The sequence below is a fragment of the Podarcis pityusensis genome (genome assembly GCF_964106645.2).
Source record: "Podarcis pityusensis genome assembly, chromosome: 4".
Classification (NCBI taxonomy): Eukaryota; Metazoa; Chordata; class Lepidosauria; order Squamata; family Lacertidae; genus Podarcis; species Podarcis pityusensis.
Genome location: NC_138027.1, coordinates 93,927,616 through 93,943,738, shown reverse-complemented (window position 1 = coordinate 93,943,738; position 16,123 = coordinate 93,927,616). Strand labels below are relative to the sequence as shown.

The window sequence follows — 16,123 nt, the reverse complement described above, 5'->3', positions numbered from 1 at the left end:
ATGCAAAATACATCGCTAAACTGATAGCGAGGAAAAGAAACATAGCAAAACGTTTTAAAGCTGTTGTTATTGATGCTTCTTTTATATGATGGTTCCCCAGTAACGTGTGCTGACTTGGAGACCCATAAATTCTTGGGGTTTAGTTGGTTCCTTGGGCTCAGTGCAACTATTATGCCGCTTCAGCCTTGCACAGCGCAAGAGCTTAACTAGGGCTGGAAAGAGACGACAGGGCAGATGTGGTGCCGTACTCAAAACAACAGCCCTGTCTCATTCCAGTGATCCAAAACTGGCAACATAATGCTACATGTGTCCCTGTCCTCTAGCAGGACCAGCCAATAAAGTTCAGTGTAGGCGAGGAAATACTTGGTCCCTGATACCAGCGCACACTTTTTTGTGTCAGTAGATAATAATAATAATAATAATAATAATAATAATAATAATAATTTATTATTTATACCCTGCCAAACTGGCTGGGCTTCCCCAGCCACTCTGGGCAGCTTCCAAAAAAATATTAAAATACTGATACATCAAACATTAAAAGCTTCCCTAAACAGGGCTGCCTTCAGATGTCTTCTAAAAGTCTGGTAGTTGTTGTTCTCTTTGACATCTGGTGGGAGGGCGTTCCACTACCGAGAAGGCCCTCTGCCTGGTTCCCTGTAACTTGGCCTCTCGCAGTGAGGGAACTGCCAGAAGGCCCTCGGTGCTGGACCTCAGTGTCCGGGTAGAACGATGGGGGTGAAGATGCTCCTTCAGATATACTGGACCGAGGCCGTTTAGGGCTTTAAAAGTCAGCACCAACACTTTGAATTGTGCTCGGAAACGTAATGGGAGCCAATGTAGGTCTTTCAAGACCGGTGTTATATGGTCTTGGCGGTCGCTCCCAGTCACCCAGATATGTCTGGGGAGAAACAAGGAGATGTAGGTTTGCTGCATTTAACAGCAGCTCCATGTTGCCTGAAATGCTGATGTAGTAGAATGACCAAGAGACTGAGCTATGAATCAGGAAGTCCCTGGTTTGAATCTTGCCGCAGCCATGAACTGGAACATGTCACACCCTCTCAGCTTCAGTCCTCCCCTCCACCTGCAAAATGGAGGCTACTGATACTGACCTAGCTTACAGCAGCCTCTCCCAACCTGGTGCCCTCCAATATGTTGCTAGACTACAACTTGTATCATGTCTGACCACTGGCGATGGTGGCTGGGGCCAAGGAAAGTGGTAACCCATAATATCTGAGGAAGGCTGAGGTTACAGCTAGATAGCACATGTGAAGTGCTTTCAAAACTCAAAAGCACCAATTTTTTTCACTAGCTCCAGCTTTTTATTAATAAAAGTGTAATGCTGGTGGTCAACGAAACAGGTTTGAAGACTCTCTCAAGGCAAATCTTAAAAAAAAATGTAGTATAAACACCAACAACTGGGAAACACTGGCCTGTGAGCGCTCTAGTTGGAGAACAGCCTTTACCAAAGGTATCGTGGGCTTTGAAGACACTCGAACTCAGGACGAAAGGGAGAAACATGCTAAGTGGAAGGCATGCTTGGCAAACCCCCATTGTGATCAACTCCTGCCCAGAAACCTATGTCCCCACTGTTGAAGGACACGTGGATCCAGAATTGGCCTCCACAGTCACCCACTGTTAAGACTGTATTCATGGAAGACAATCTTGCTCTGTGAATGATCACCAAAGAAGAAGAATGCAACGAAGCACTCTTTCACTCACAATGTCCTTTCCTCCCTCAACCAACTGGGCTGGCAAATGAGCAATGCTACACAGGAAGATGATGAACAATGCTGTCTTCTTAACCACTTTATGAACCTAGTTACTGGGCCTACCACAAACCATTTGCCATATTTGATCTACAAGCCTATTATGCTTTGTAGTACAGGGATGGGCAAACTTCATGCTTGTGGAATCTCCTCCCCCACTAGCACCCCAAGATCTACCAACTTGAGCCAGGTGTAAAATACAGGAGGACTATAAACAGTTTGGACTCTAAGCACATTCTGGGCCTAAGAATTTGTTTTCAATACTAGAGCAGAATTGAGTTCACAAACCATTCCACACAGGTTAGCTTTCCTCGTCTCAGCAGCCCAATTTAGAAGGAACAAAAAGTCATTTTGTTGTTGCTATTATCGATATGCACCGTCCGCGAGATTCAGTTTGAGCTTCAATTTGGCAATTTGGAAAACAGTTCACCTGGATCCAAAGTGCTTTGCAGTCTGTCTGATTTGGCTCAAGGCGCATCTGAACCTAGTGGAACAATGGGGAAGCAGACACCCTTACCAATCTCCTGAAAATCACCCTGAGTTCTACCAGTAGATCTGAATCTACTTTCTATCAATCCCTAATGGATAAAACTGCAAGGGAAAGCAAAACAGCACACACATCTGGATTTATATTTAAGTTTCCTACTAGTCTACTACTTTGGCAGTTTTAAATGGACTGGTCTGCCCTACCATGTGAGAAGCTGCTGTAGAAATGGTGAAAACACCTTCCACTGTGTGCATATTTCTTCCTTGAGTGTGCATAGAGGGTCTTGGCAGGAGCCATGTACCCTGACCCTAAGAATGTTTAGCCAAAAGTAAGCCCCACTGAATTCAAAGGAACTTGAATATATAGAGTATTAACATCCATACAACAACATCTGTCCACACAGCGGATTCAAATCTAAAAGATCATCGTAAATTCATTTCCTACAAGAAGGCTTTCCTATAAGGGGACTTCAAGGTTTTCAAAGCTCAGGGCAGCTTCTGAAGTTGCACAACTCTACTCCCAACTTGAAAAGGTATGCAAAGACATTTTTTTATTACTGTAAACAAAGGTAGCTTTAAGTATTTATTTATTTATGGTTATTTATTCATATTACCCATCAGTCAAATTGCTCAGATGCCATGTTACGCGCAAACCCAGGTATTTGAGCTCTGATGATAGGGTTTTGGTTTCTGTTTGGAAAAATTATTTTGAAAGCGTAGAAGTGGCCCAGAAGGGCTCGACCCTTACTCTGGTCACAAGTTCCTTTACCCTTTCTGCTGTTGAAGTGCCTTTCCTTCCAGTGGGCTCCTGAATGAATCCATCAGGGGTTGAATACGTGTTTTTACTTTTGTACAGAGACTAGAAATCTCTCCAGTGCTACACATGTCAACTCAGAAGTAAGGCATGTTGAGCTCAATGGGACCTATTCCCAGATAAGTGTGTATAGGACTAGAGCCTTTGACATGGTTATAAATAATAAACACTTACCTAGGTGAATTTACCATTGGCAGTAATTCTTACACAACATTGGAGAATACCCTCCAAGATACTCTCCAAAACTATGCACAGAGGGGCCACCGAAGTGATGTATAAGTATTCCCTTGAAGAACCTGCAGGGCGTTTTCAAAACGCTGTTAACACGCTAGACTCACTGTAAATTGTCGGCACAGTCATGAATATATTATTTGTTCCTAACAGTTTTAAGAATTTAGAAGGTTCTGATGCAGCTTATGTACTTAGATTGCCATCAGGATATTAAATAAATCTTCCCACTGAAGGCAAGCTGGAATCAAGTCTTCCCAAACCATTCATAAGCATGATGAGGTTTGCTCAGTGCCTTGTTCTCTGATTTATCCTCAAATGGGAGCAACGCAACAGCAAATATATGGGTTGCTGGCAGAATGATTTCTGCAAAACTGCGTCAATTAGAATTCACAGAACATTTGATCCAGGGTGCCTTTGACCTTCATAAAGCTACATTAGAAAACCCTTTCCTTCCCCCTCCTGACTGAAACTAGCAGTGTAAGAAACTAGAAGGGTAAGTATGATTCCCCCCCCCCCATCATCCTGCATGGAATATAGTTTCTGGATTGTAAATGAAAGCTGGGCTAATTGGTGTGAATTGGCTTCTTGTATTTAATCGTACAAAGGTCAAAATCAAAATCCCTTTCATCTTTTAAAGATGACTAGTTTTTCCACGTCCAACTACAAATATAATCCAGTTAAAACAAAATGCCAGTCATAGCAAATCCTTCATTAATAGAGGGAAAAATAGTAATTTGCAGGTAGATTTTCCATCATGCTATTTCCGCAAGGCCAATTTATCCATTTATTATTGTCTGTATGCATTCATACATACAAAGATAGCCAATCTAAGTGGTACCTAAGCACTAGAAGGATGGGATAGCTAACAACAATTAAAATAAAGAATGAAATGCAATCATACGCCAAATACACATTACCATAAAAAACAGAGAGGTGCAGCAGATAAAATGGAGATTTTGAACAAAACAATCATCTGTCTGATAAAACAAAACTCTGCCTGAAGCAAAAGGCTTTACTAGAGCTGAGCCAAAATATCTCAGAAGACTTTTTCCTAAGAACAATTCTGATTCCCCCCCCTCAAAATAGACCACTTCCCCCGCTCCAAAAATTCTGCATCACTGATAGCTCCAGAAGTGACTCTACAGGTGGGGCAGAGCTGCTATGTTAGCTTTCCAGAAGACGGATCGCTGTTGGTTATTGAGAGGGAGAGAGATGAGATAATGGCAAAGTCAGTGCGGTGCGAATGCCCTGGTGGTGCCAATCTGGCATTCATGCCATGCATCTGCACCGCCCTGACCTCCCTGCTGTCTCTCTCTCATGATAAGCAACACCGCCCCTCCTACTGGGAAGCTAGTGTTGTAGCTACAAGCACAGCAACAGTAACCAATGAGGTGTTGGGACAGCGGTGTTGAAGTAAGAGTAGCGAAAACGCAGCAAAGAAGCTCAAATCATATTTATGACTGGCACTCATCTTTGGAAATTAAACCAATGTCCAGACATGAACATTCAAAAACTTTGCTTGCAGAAACTTATAGTTATAGATGAATTTAATTATTTACAATCACATGCTTATCATGGCCCTACAGTCTCTTCTTCTAACTTCCAAACAACTGTATCTTCCTCTCTTTCCAGAGCTCAGCATTCAGCCTTCTGTATCTCAGTTAGGCCATGCCTTGCAGCTTCTATAAGAAATTTCCACTTTCACCTTCTCCTGCAGCTTGGCTCTTTTTCTTTCAAGCAGAGAAGAAGCACTCCAACACTCTATTCAACTTAGCAGTGTTCACAGTGGATTCTAAAATACATCCATCTGTCAGCATCGCCCTAGAGCCAGTGCGCCAACTGGACTCATGCACCTCAACCCCGACTGGGCTAGGCGAGCTGGGTAGCACCGCCAGAGACCTCCTTTCTCACAGGAACAGGTCACAGTGCTGTGGACTCACAGCTTAGAGCTGAGAGCACCAGATTCACTGTCTCAATAATACAGTCGTTGCGCAGCAGAGTTTTGCAGAGTCTTGCAGAGTATAAACCACTCGGAGAGCAGCTCTGTAAAATATCTTCCTTTTATTCTATAACTACAACTATGATACAAAGCTATATACAGAGCTGAATATTCTAAGCATAAATCAATGCTACACTGAGAGTCTGCAGCTGCTCTTAGCAGCAATCTTATCTCTAGGATCTCTAACACTCTCACTCTCTCCGATACACTGACTGACTGACTCTCTCTCACACACACAGATATGTTGCTGGGCAGAATAAGTAGATAGGCAGGACACGCCTCCTTCTCTCTGGAGAGTCAGCAGAGACCATCAGGAGATCATCAGGAGATTCTTGTGTATGGGAGGGGTGAAATCTCCTCATCCTCCCCCATTTCATCCGACCATTCAAGAATCTTTAACATAACTGCAACTCACACACATTTCTTCCTTTCAAATACAAATTGACATTTCTAATTAGGCAGATTTGAACAAACCACTTTTCAGAACTCAAATACACGCTTTCCTTCAAATATCAGGTAAGGAAATAAATACAGCGTTTTGTGCTACTACTCTCAGCACACTTCATGCTAGGTTTGAAAACCCCACCAGAGTTGCTCGTGACCGCAGTCTTTGCAAACTCTTCAGAAAACCTTTTCGGTGGTACACCCTTGGTTGTTCTCTCGGATCTGCGCAAAACTCTCTGATCCTCTTGTTCTGGTGCTTCCTCCTCTTTGGGAGAATGGGGAGCGAAAGTATATGAAGCTGCTAAGTCTGAGTCAGCGTCAGACTCACCTGAGGCTTTTGGGCTCTGATAATCTGTGCCATCATCTGGAACTACATTGGCATCAGGATTATCACCACCAACAACACTTGCCTCCCTCTTAACTTTCTTTGCCCCTTTAGCACCATCATCACAAATGGGATGGCACTGAAAAACGCCAACTCTGTCCCATTGTGGATTGTCATCAATACTCCTGGTCAGCCTTATGGTTTTTGTGTCTGTGATCAGAACACGATAAGACCCTTTCTCATATCCTAGGAAAACACCATGTTCTCCACGCTTGCTCAGTTTGTCACCCTGCGAGGTGTGCACCCAAACCTCCGAACCAAAAATTTTAAAATGCTTTACACATGGCTTTCTTCCGTGAAGCATCTCATATGGGGTGCAATTTACACTAGACTGGTATCTCCTGTTATACACATGACAGAAAAACGAAAGAGCTTCAGCCCAAAAAGGATTGGGTAGCCCCGAATCATGTAACAGCGTTCTGATTCCTTGCTGCAGAGTCTGGTTTACTCTCTCACATAAACCATTCTGCCAGGGTGATCTGGGCGTGGCCGTCCTATGCTCAATGCCCTGTTCAGAAAGAAAACTCTCAAACTCTTCTGAACAAAACTCTCCACCCTTGTCTGTGAAAAGAAAACGTACATTCTCATTATGTACATTTCTGAGCCATTTACAAAACTGGCGAAACTTGGTAAAGGCTTCAGCCTTTTTCTGCAGCATATAGACCCAAACATATTTCGAATAGGAGTCTATCAGAACCATGAAAAACCTTGAATTGCCTCTAGAGAGCGCTAGAGGCCCCACTAAGTCTGCATGAATGACTTCATATGGTTTCTTGGCCTCTCTCCCAGACTCTGTACCTTTGGGAGCTTGCCTTGCCTTACTCTCAGCACAAGAAACACATTTCATGTGGTAGGGACATTCTTTCAACTTCATACCCTGAACCATATCAGGCATTTTTGCCACAGCCTGGAAATTCAAATGACCATAAACGCGTTGGTAATAATGAATACATTGGTCATGCAACTTCTCATTCTTATCTACAGTTAAATTGCAACACTTTTTCTCAGTAGCTTCTGCAGTGCCTGTACCTGAAACAAAAGGCAATTGGTACAAACCATTTACACATTTTGCATACAGAATGAGCTTGCCCTCTCTAAGAATTTCACAGCGAGATTTAGCAAACACCACCTTAAACCCTTGACGATCAAGCTGGGAAACGCTCAACAAATTGTCCTGAATATCAGGCGCATACAGGACATTCTTAATAGTTGCATTCAGGCTCTTTAAGAACACAGTTCCCTGAGCCATACTCGTGAGAACTGTCCCATCTGCTTGATGAATTTCTTTCTCTTGCTTCTCAAGCTGAACAAAGAGATTCTTATCTTTGGCCACGTGGTTTGAACAGCCAGAGTCGACCACGAAGAAACTCCGCCCACGTTGACTGGAACAGCGAGAGATCAAGGCCTTTGAAGTAGCAGGTGCATGGGGATTTCGTCCTCCTCCCCCTCTGCCTCTGAAGTTTCCCTTCTTCTTTGAAGACTTCTTACACTGGAAACTCAAATGGCCTTGTGCTCCACACGAAAAGCACTGCTTCAATTTCAAAGCTTTAACAGCAGCAGTTTCACTTTCACTTTCCCCTGCTGAAGACTCAGGCACATTTTCAAGCACATTTTTAACAGCACAGTCCCGGCTTTCTCTAACAGCCTGTCTGCGATCCCACTCATTCAGAAGCACGCTAGACACATAATCTTCTGTTAGCCGGTCAGAAGGCATTGTGGATATCTGGGCAGCTACTCCATCATAAGACTCATCTAGGCTATTGATCATTAGCATTGCAAACACAGCCTCTGAAATAGCCAGGTCTCGCTGAACAAGGTCCTGTCTGAGACGCTTTAATTGAGATAGATGGCTAGGCAAATCACCACCTTTCTCCAACTGCAGCCTGCACAGCTTCTTAAAGAAAATCACACTGGAACCAGCATTCTGCCTCAGATGCATATCTCTCAACTTATGCCAAACAGCTTGTGCAGTCTCTTGACCCTCTAAGTTCACCAGCAAGTGGTCTGAAACACTCAAAACAATTGTCCCTCGGGCTTTCATATCTGCAGCATGCCACTCAGCCCAATCATCATCATCCTTATCTGGAGGGTCATCTTCTATCGTGTGAAATAGCTTCTCCCTCTGTAAAAGCGCTTTCATCTTTACTTGCCAAACTGCATAGGTTTCAGGCGTGAGGAGAGGAAAGGACAGAGCCATCTGGCCAGAATGTGCACAGGCCATGTCTGCTATTACTTAGAGCAAGACACTTCCCTCGTGCAACACAGATAAAGCCTTGACTCCTTCAGCCACTCTCTCTCCCACTCAGAGCGCAATTAACAGGCAAACAGGGATGCTATCTTCTTTCTTTGGCAGTCAGCAACATACCTCCATAAATCAAGCAGCAGCAAGAGCAACAGCGGCAGCTTGAACACTCTGCTCCAAAACAGCTCTGCTTCTGGGCACCGCAAATCAGTCCAGCATGCAGCGTCCGTTCCACCGTCCGGCAATCAGCAACAGAAACCTCTGGCGACTGGGACGCCTGGGACGCCTGGGGTGACTGGAACAACGCCAGGTCAGACGACTGGAACAACGACTGGGCCCATAACCGATGTCAGCATCGCCCTAGAGCCAGTGCGCCAACTGGACTCATGCACCTCAACCCCGACTGGGCTAGGCGAGCTGGGTAGCACCGCCAGAGACCTCCTTTCTCACAGGAACAGGTCACAGTGCTGTGGACTCACAGCTTAGAGCTGAGAGCACCAGATTCACTGTCTCAATAATACAGTCGTTGCGCAGCAGAGTTTTGCAGAGTCTTGCAGAGTATAAACCACTCGGAGAGCAGCTCTGTAAAATATCTTCCTTTTATTCTATAACTACAACTATGATACAAAGCTATATACAGAGCTGAATATTCTAAGCATAAATCAATGCTACACTGAGAGTCTGCAGCTGCTCTTAGCAGCAATCTTATCTCTAGGATCTCTAACACTCTCACTCTCTCCGATACACTGACTGACTGACTCTCTCTCACACACACAGATATGTTGCTGGGCAGAATAAGTAGATAGGCAGGACACGCCTCCTTCTCTCTGGAGAGTCAGCAGAGACCATCAGGAGATCATCAGGAGATTCTTGTGTATGGGAGGGGTGAAATCTCCTCACCATCTTGCTTCACATAAAATGGAGCCTCTTCTTCACTAGATACCTCCCATGTGACCGTGAGCCAATCACATGAGAACTACTAGAGAACGCTTAGAATTCAGTTATCAACTACTCAGATTTAAATGCATAGTAATGCATACCAGCATTTGCAATTTCAGTGGATTAAATGACTATACTTAACAAGTGGCACTCATTTGATCTCTGGTGGGTTTCATTGCTGCTGTTTTCTGGGAGACAGAGCAGGAAGCAGCAGTGAGGTTGGTGCAGTACAAACACACTGACAGAGCCAATCTGGTGCTCCCGCTGGTGTGTTTACACCACACCAACCCCCCCTATATCTCCCAGTAAGCAGCAGCAATGCAACCAACCACAGGTCAGGTGAGTGCCGCCACCCCATCACACCAAACAGAAGGATAATGATTATGCTTGCTAACTGGGAGTTGCACTCAAAACTAAAATTGCACTCAGACACTGTCCTCTCCTTCTCATTCTCTGTGTTCAAGAGACTCACTGTGACAAATGCAAGTGGAAGAAACTGTCCTACACGGCACCTGCCCATACAGCACCTGCAAATGAGTTTCTCGTTCCCTCTTTTTTGGCAATGAATGTGGCGTTTGCCTCCTAGGATGGGTCAAGGAAAGGGTTAAAATGGGTGTGATGTGATTGGCCAGTGAGAATGCAAGGGGGGAGTAAAAGATAGAGTGGGAGGTTTTGGAAAGTCAGTTGAGGTTTGGGAGTTGGGAGTTGAGGTTTGTCAGTTGGGAGTTGAGGCTTGGGTGTTGGAGAAGGAAGAGGGTGGAATAGGCAGTGGGTTGGTTGAGTTGTATTGTGAGAGAGTGAGAGGAATTATTAGGGAGTTAGATAGATAGTTGGGAATAATTCAGTTTGAAGTTGTTAGGAACTAAGATTTAAGAAACTGACAAGAGAAAAATAAACCGAAACCATACGCTTATTCCTGCACTTAAAAATAAACTTGATTATTTGCTTATGTTAACAACTGTCTGGACACCGTGTGTCCCCGTGAGAAACGGGTTGGTGGCAGTGAAGAAAGCAACCACAGTGGTGGCACAGGGTCAATAGACCGTGAAACGTCCGGGGGCCCTGTGTGATCACCACAATGCTTTATAGAAATAGCCATCTCAGTTTCTCTGATCACAAATAGGGTGGGGGACATTTATCGAAGACATTTGTGCATAGCTGTATGGTGAAACACCAGGAAGGAGTCAGTCAACAGAGGCTCATGGGTACAAAGAAATTCATAATTTAGTTTTCCCCAAGTCACAGTAATACTATGTATACAACACACTAAGATTATTTAAGGCTACCTGCTCCGATAAAACCAATGGGAATTCTGCCATTGGTGATAGGATTGCATGCACAGATGGCTTCACAGGTAATTCAGATAGCTCTGAGTGTGTTTTTTAAAAGCCAACCTCGTGATTTTAAAAAAAGTAATCATCAAGCAGGAAAACATAATATTTGGGATGTGGATTATACGCAGTAAGCTGTGATTGTCAAACCACCTCTGATATTGGGCAAATTCGGTATAATGCAAAATGTAGTATAATTTCAATAAAGTGCTCTTACTTAAAAAGACTCTTGCAAGCTTCAGCATTCAAACTGAAACATCACCAGGAAAATGAATGGACTACTTGGCAATATCCCTTGGAAAATAGCTGGGTGGAAAAAGTGGTAATGGTACTTCATCAAAAGACTCTATGTTACAAATAAAGGTATTTGCAAACTGTTTAGAAACTAGTGAAAATTTCAGGTCACCTGAAAGGCATCAGAATTGCAGTCAGCCAATTTTTGGTGCATTTGTTTACATAGCAAAATCACACACATGGCGTTTTCACCTCCAAGTAAAATATTACACTACCTGAATTAAATGCTAATGGGCTGGAAAGCTATCTACTCCCAATGGAGTTTTAAAAAAATAGTTCTAAAAGCTCCTTACATATATAGTTTCCATTGGGCAAAAACGGTTGTTTTGCTCCAGCTATTATAACTGGACCCCAAAGTGTTGTTTTACATATGCATGATGAAGTAAATCACCTTGCAGTAGTATAAATGATACATTCATCTTCTATAGCATCTGCTTCTGAAGCAAGAATCCAACTGCCTCCAAAATGTCAAAGAATATCTACGTCCCTTTCTTCCTGCCTTTCCAGCACAATCCTTTGCATGTCTACTCAGAAATAAGTACTGTTGAGTTCAATTGGGCTCACTCCCAGCTGAATAGGCATAAGATAGGACTGCAGCCGTAATGTTCTTATTAGATTGAAGGAATGCATGAACTAACTTATATTACTAGCAATTTTAGAGGACACGGTGGGACTTTTGCTCCGAGGGGCCTGTTTCCTCAGTTCTGGGGGTATTAGGGCTGGTATATTGCTTTCAGCATTCTCTAATGATGGGTTATGGTTCCATTACATATAGCTGCACATTTAAACAGAAAATGGTTTTACAGACTGCAACCCTGGGCAATTCTCTTGGCTCTGAATGGCACAATATCCCATGTCTCCAAAGAAGCGAGAATGTTACACAAAATCCAGCCTTTCATTACCAGGGTGGAAAATGTGGAATTGATTGATTGGTTTGACGTGACCCCCGCTAATTGATTTGCGATCCCCAATTAGCTCTTTATGGCCGCCCGGCACGCTTCCACTCAGCGCCTCTGCTCCGAGCTCTCAGTCACGCCTCAGCAGAGTTAACACAGCGTCGAAACTGTCACGTAGCTTCACTTAGCTTCCGACAAACACACACAGAGCCCGGTTTGTCTATTTACAGTTCTTTATTCCGACATTCCCCAGGGAACTCCTGGGCTCACCGCAGCCATGACAAACTGCGACCTTCTCTCTCAAAGAACCAGAGAGGAAGAGAGTAAACTCCTCCCAGCTTCGAAAGCTGACGTCAGAATGCTGAGGCATCATGGGAACAACTTAACCTGTTAAGTTCCAAACCCAACACCCCCTCTTGCCGAAACCATTCTGACAAGACCTTTTTGAGTTCAACACCTTTCCCTTTGCCTTATGCCACTTCCCGGCATCTTTCCCAGGCACCTGTTGAACCCCTTCAACACTCCCAGAATCACACTGTGCGACACTTTTCCACGCACTTGTGACCTGATACCCTACTGACCCATTTGGGCCAGCAGTTGTGTCTTTTCCGTCAGACTCTTCCCCCTCTGACTTGACACCCTGTTTGTGAGCTTTCTCCATTACGCTAACCGGAGATGAAGCCTCACACCTGGACACTCCTTTCACAACCTTTGGAGATGCCCAGACCTGCCCTGAACCCTGATCTTGGACCTGGTCCCCATCACCGGGTTCTGAACCCTGATCCTGGACCTGGTCCCTATCACCGGGATCAGCCTCTGGCTCCCTTTCCTCCTCAGAATCAGACAGACATTCTGAGAGAAAATCAGGACCATCCCTGAGCCTTGAACACCCATCCTGTTCACAGAACTCAGCCTGCTTACTGACCAGCAGCTTGGTTTGATCACCCTCTGGGTATGCAAACTTCCACCCATTGGTTGCAGGATCATATCCACAGAAGATCATTTCCTGAACCTTTGGACCACCTGCCTCAAAGAGCTCAAAGGGCTCTTTGGCTACCCTCCCAAACCCGGGAAAACCATGTACCTGTGCACCCTTGCATGCCCTGCACCCTAGGGACCTCCCACATTTCCGGAGTTTACACCCTTTTGTGCACCTGTGCAGCTTTTGCACATGACTGGGAACCTTAGCACACTGCGCCTGTGCTTTTCCAGCATTCCCACCACCCTCCAGAGGTGACTCCAGAACAAAGAGATTGTTCTGCCCCCTTTTCACGTTGGCCACTTGTTTCCCCCCTCTGAAAATGGAACAGGTGTCATTTTTGTATCCCTGCTTCATTAGAGCTGATACAGATAACAAACAACAATTCAGACCCGGCACAACGTAGACCTCTAGCTCCTCCTGTAAAGGAGAAAAAAACATGTTAGCCACACCAGAAACCGACTTTCTCATTCCGTCTGCTAACATCACAGTTGTTCCTGTTGAAACAGCCCTGCAGTTCCGCATTTCGCCAGCAGGCTCGCTTAGCAGGTGCTGACCAACAGCAGTATTCAAAACTCAGCGTGTCACCGTGTCCTGGCTGGAGTTGTTCTTCACAGTTGCCATAGAAGCAGTGATAAGAAAACAACCCTCACCAGCGTCTGAACCACGTCTTTCCCTTGCGTTCCCACGCTGGCCTCCTCTCCGAGACTGGTTCCCATGAGAACTCAGCTGGTTGACCTTGGGACCTTCCTGCCCAGCTGTCTCCGCTCTCCATGGGCAGCAGCGACGCAAGTGTCCCGTTGCATTACACACGTAGCAACCACGAACTCCAGTGGAAAAACACTGCCCGGGGCTCCTCCCAGCTGGCCTCCTTCTCCTTCTTCCGGAAAAGCACTCCTTGCCAGCTCCGCCCCCTCTGGCCTGGCTCCCACTGCGGCTTTTTGGGAACCTGCTTTGTTGACATTCCACTCCAGCACGCACAGTGGACAAGCCTTTACACTTGCCTTTGGAATCCTTCGCCCCCCCGATCTGCTCACTAGCACTCCTTGAGGCTAAAACATCAGGAACAGGGGCACCAGCCATCTTTAGGCTTTTCTCAATACTTCTCCAGGGCTCTGGTCTCCTGCTGAAGCTTCACAGCACACGCAGCACATCCCCAGACAGCCCTTGCTCAACTTCTTAGAGTGAGCCTTCCAAACGCAATGTCCTCCAAGACCTGGCTGCCTGCCATTGTCTTCCGTTCTCCCAAGGGGCCCAAGCTTACTTACAATCAGCTTCAGCTTCTCCGGCTCTCCCTTCTCCGTGGAGAAACGATTTTCCAGCTGCTCTCTTAGCTCCGCAGCTACTCCTTTGCCTCCTAGCAACAGGCAAAAATCTCACCACCTCCTGCCGCAACTTCAAACGCATTCCGGCACTTCCGTTGCTCTGAACCGCAACTTCAAAGCGTTCCTGTGACAGTTTTTACGATCGGTGATTAAGGGTCCATAACCTGTGGAATTGATTGATTGGTTTGACGTGACCCCCGCTAATTGATTTGCGATCCCCAATTAGCTCTTTATGGCCGCCCGGCACGCTTCCACTCAGCGCCTCTGCTCCGAGCTCTCAGTCACGCCTCAGCAGAGTTAACACAGCGTCGAAACTGTCACGTAGCTTCACTTAGCTTCCGACAAACACACACAGAGCCCGGTTTGTCTATTTACAGTTCTTTATTCCGACATTCCCCAGGGAACTCCTGGGCTCACCGCAGCCATGACAAACTGCGACCTTCTCTCTCAAAGAACCAGAGAGGAAGAGAGTAAACTCCTCCCAGCTTCTCCCAGCTTCGAAAGCTGACGTCAGAATGCTGAGGCATCATGGGAACAACTTAACCTGTTAAGTTCCAAACCTAACAGAAAATATCTCCCCTTCCATATTACTGTAGAGTAGGTTAAAATTTGGCCAACTGACATTTCCAAGTAAATGGCTTGAGCCAAACATGCCTCGTGGGGAGCTTACTCCCAATATGGCTATTTTGCCTGCACACACATCAAGCCAGTCAAATCTTTCCAGAATGTTGAAGGACTATTCAGAATCACAGTAAGCGAAGCTTGGCGAGAATCTATGCCACAGATCTGCTCCATCTGAATCTGGAGATGCAGCTAAGGTGCTAGACAGAAGTTTGAATGCATTGATGGACTGGGTGTGGGCCAACAAACAAAGTGAATCTTGAAAAGACAGAGATGTTTAGAGTTCCAAGTTCCTGAGTTCAGGAGGTATGAAGACAGACTGTTTTGGGCAGGATTGCACTTCCCTAGAAGGAGCAAGTTTGTAGCCTGGGGGTACACCTAGATTCAACATTGACACTTGAGGCCCAAGTGGCCTCAGGGTCTAGGAGTGCCAATTTTCAGCTCCAGTTGGTTCGCCAGCTGCAGCCCCTGTTGGGCAGAGATGACTAGGGCACGCTGCTCCAAGCTCAGATTGGATTACCGCAATGTATTCTACATGGGGCTGCCCTTGAAGACACCTTGGAAACTTGAACTGGCCCAAAGGCTGACATTTGAGTGCTTCAGGCTGCAATTTTTACTGGGAGTAGGGATAGAAGAGAAGTTTGATTCGGTTACCTAATTTACAGTTTCTGAAACAATACAAGAACCAAAACTCAGCCGCCCTATGAAATTTGCACTTCTCTGAATTTTGCAATGCAGTTCTCCAGCCAAGTAATGTGCACAAATGCACTTACCAGGATAAAGTGTGCATAAAAATGCATATATTAGTCAACATATATTAGTGCATGAAATCCACAACAGTAGCCTCCCCAATAGGTGAACAACATCCATTTTATCCTCAAAGGGTCTGCAAATATTTATGTATTGTATATATCACATATCCAATCTTCTCACTGTCACTGAAACTTCCTACTTGTCATAGGCAAGGCCAGGATGCCGATACCCATTTTCAGCCATTAATACACAGCAAAGTAGCAAACTAAAAAACAAAGAAAAAGTAAATGCTAAGCCACTTTAGTTTGTAGATGTTGCTTCAAGCACTATCCTTGAAATGCAAGGCAATTTAGGGATAATTCATAATTGCAAAATGTCAGCATTTTGATTTGTAAGCAAATGAAAAAAGAAGTGTTTCCAAAACATAATCATCCATTTTAAAATAAATTACTTGAAACTCTTGGGAATGAGACTGATGAGCTAGAGCATTCACATCTTTTCCCACTGAGCTGTTGATACCCCTCCCCCTTTCCTACAAGACTGCTTCAAGGAAGGATAAAACAAATGAGAAAAATAATTGTAACAAAAAATAATTAACCAATGAATCAAAATGTAGCT

The 16,123-nt window shown here is 44.9% G+C and overlaps 2 protein-coding genes across 3 annotated transcripts in view; both read right to left on the bottom strand.

Moving 5' to 3' along the window:
- GPC6 (glypican 6) overlaps nt 1-16,123 on the bottom strand; it is a 796,530-nt gene that overhangs the window by 185,196 nt on the left and 595,211 nt on the right. The gene's annotated exons all lie outside the window — the stretch shown is intronic.
- LOC308474801 (uncharacterized protein) lies at nt 12,118-13,785 on the bottom strand. Its single transcript, XM_081001270.1, has 2 exons — nt 13,545-13,785; nt 12,118-13,504 (listed from the first exon to the last, which is right to left on the bottom strand). Exon 2 carries the CDS (start codon nt 13,329-13,331, stop codon nt 12,210-12,212), a length of 1,122 nt encoding a protein of 373 aa, XP_080857396.1. The 5' UTR covers nt 13,332-13,504; nt 13,545-13,785; the 3' UTR covers nt 12,118-12,209.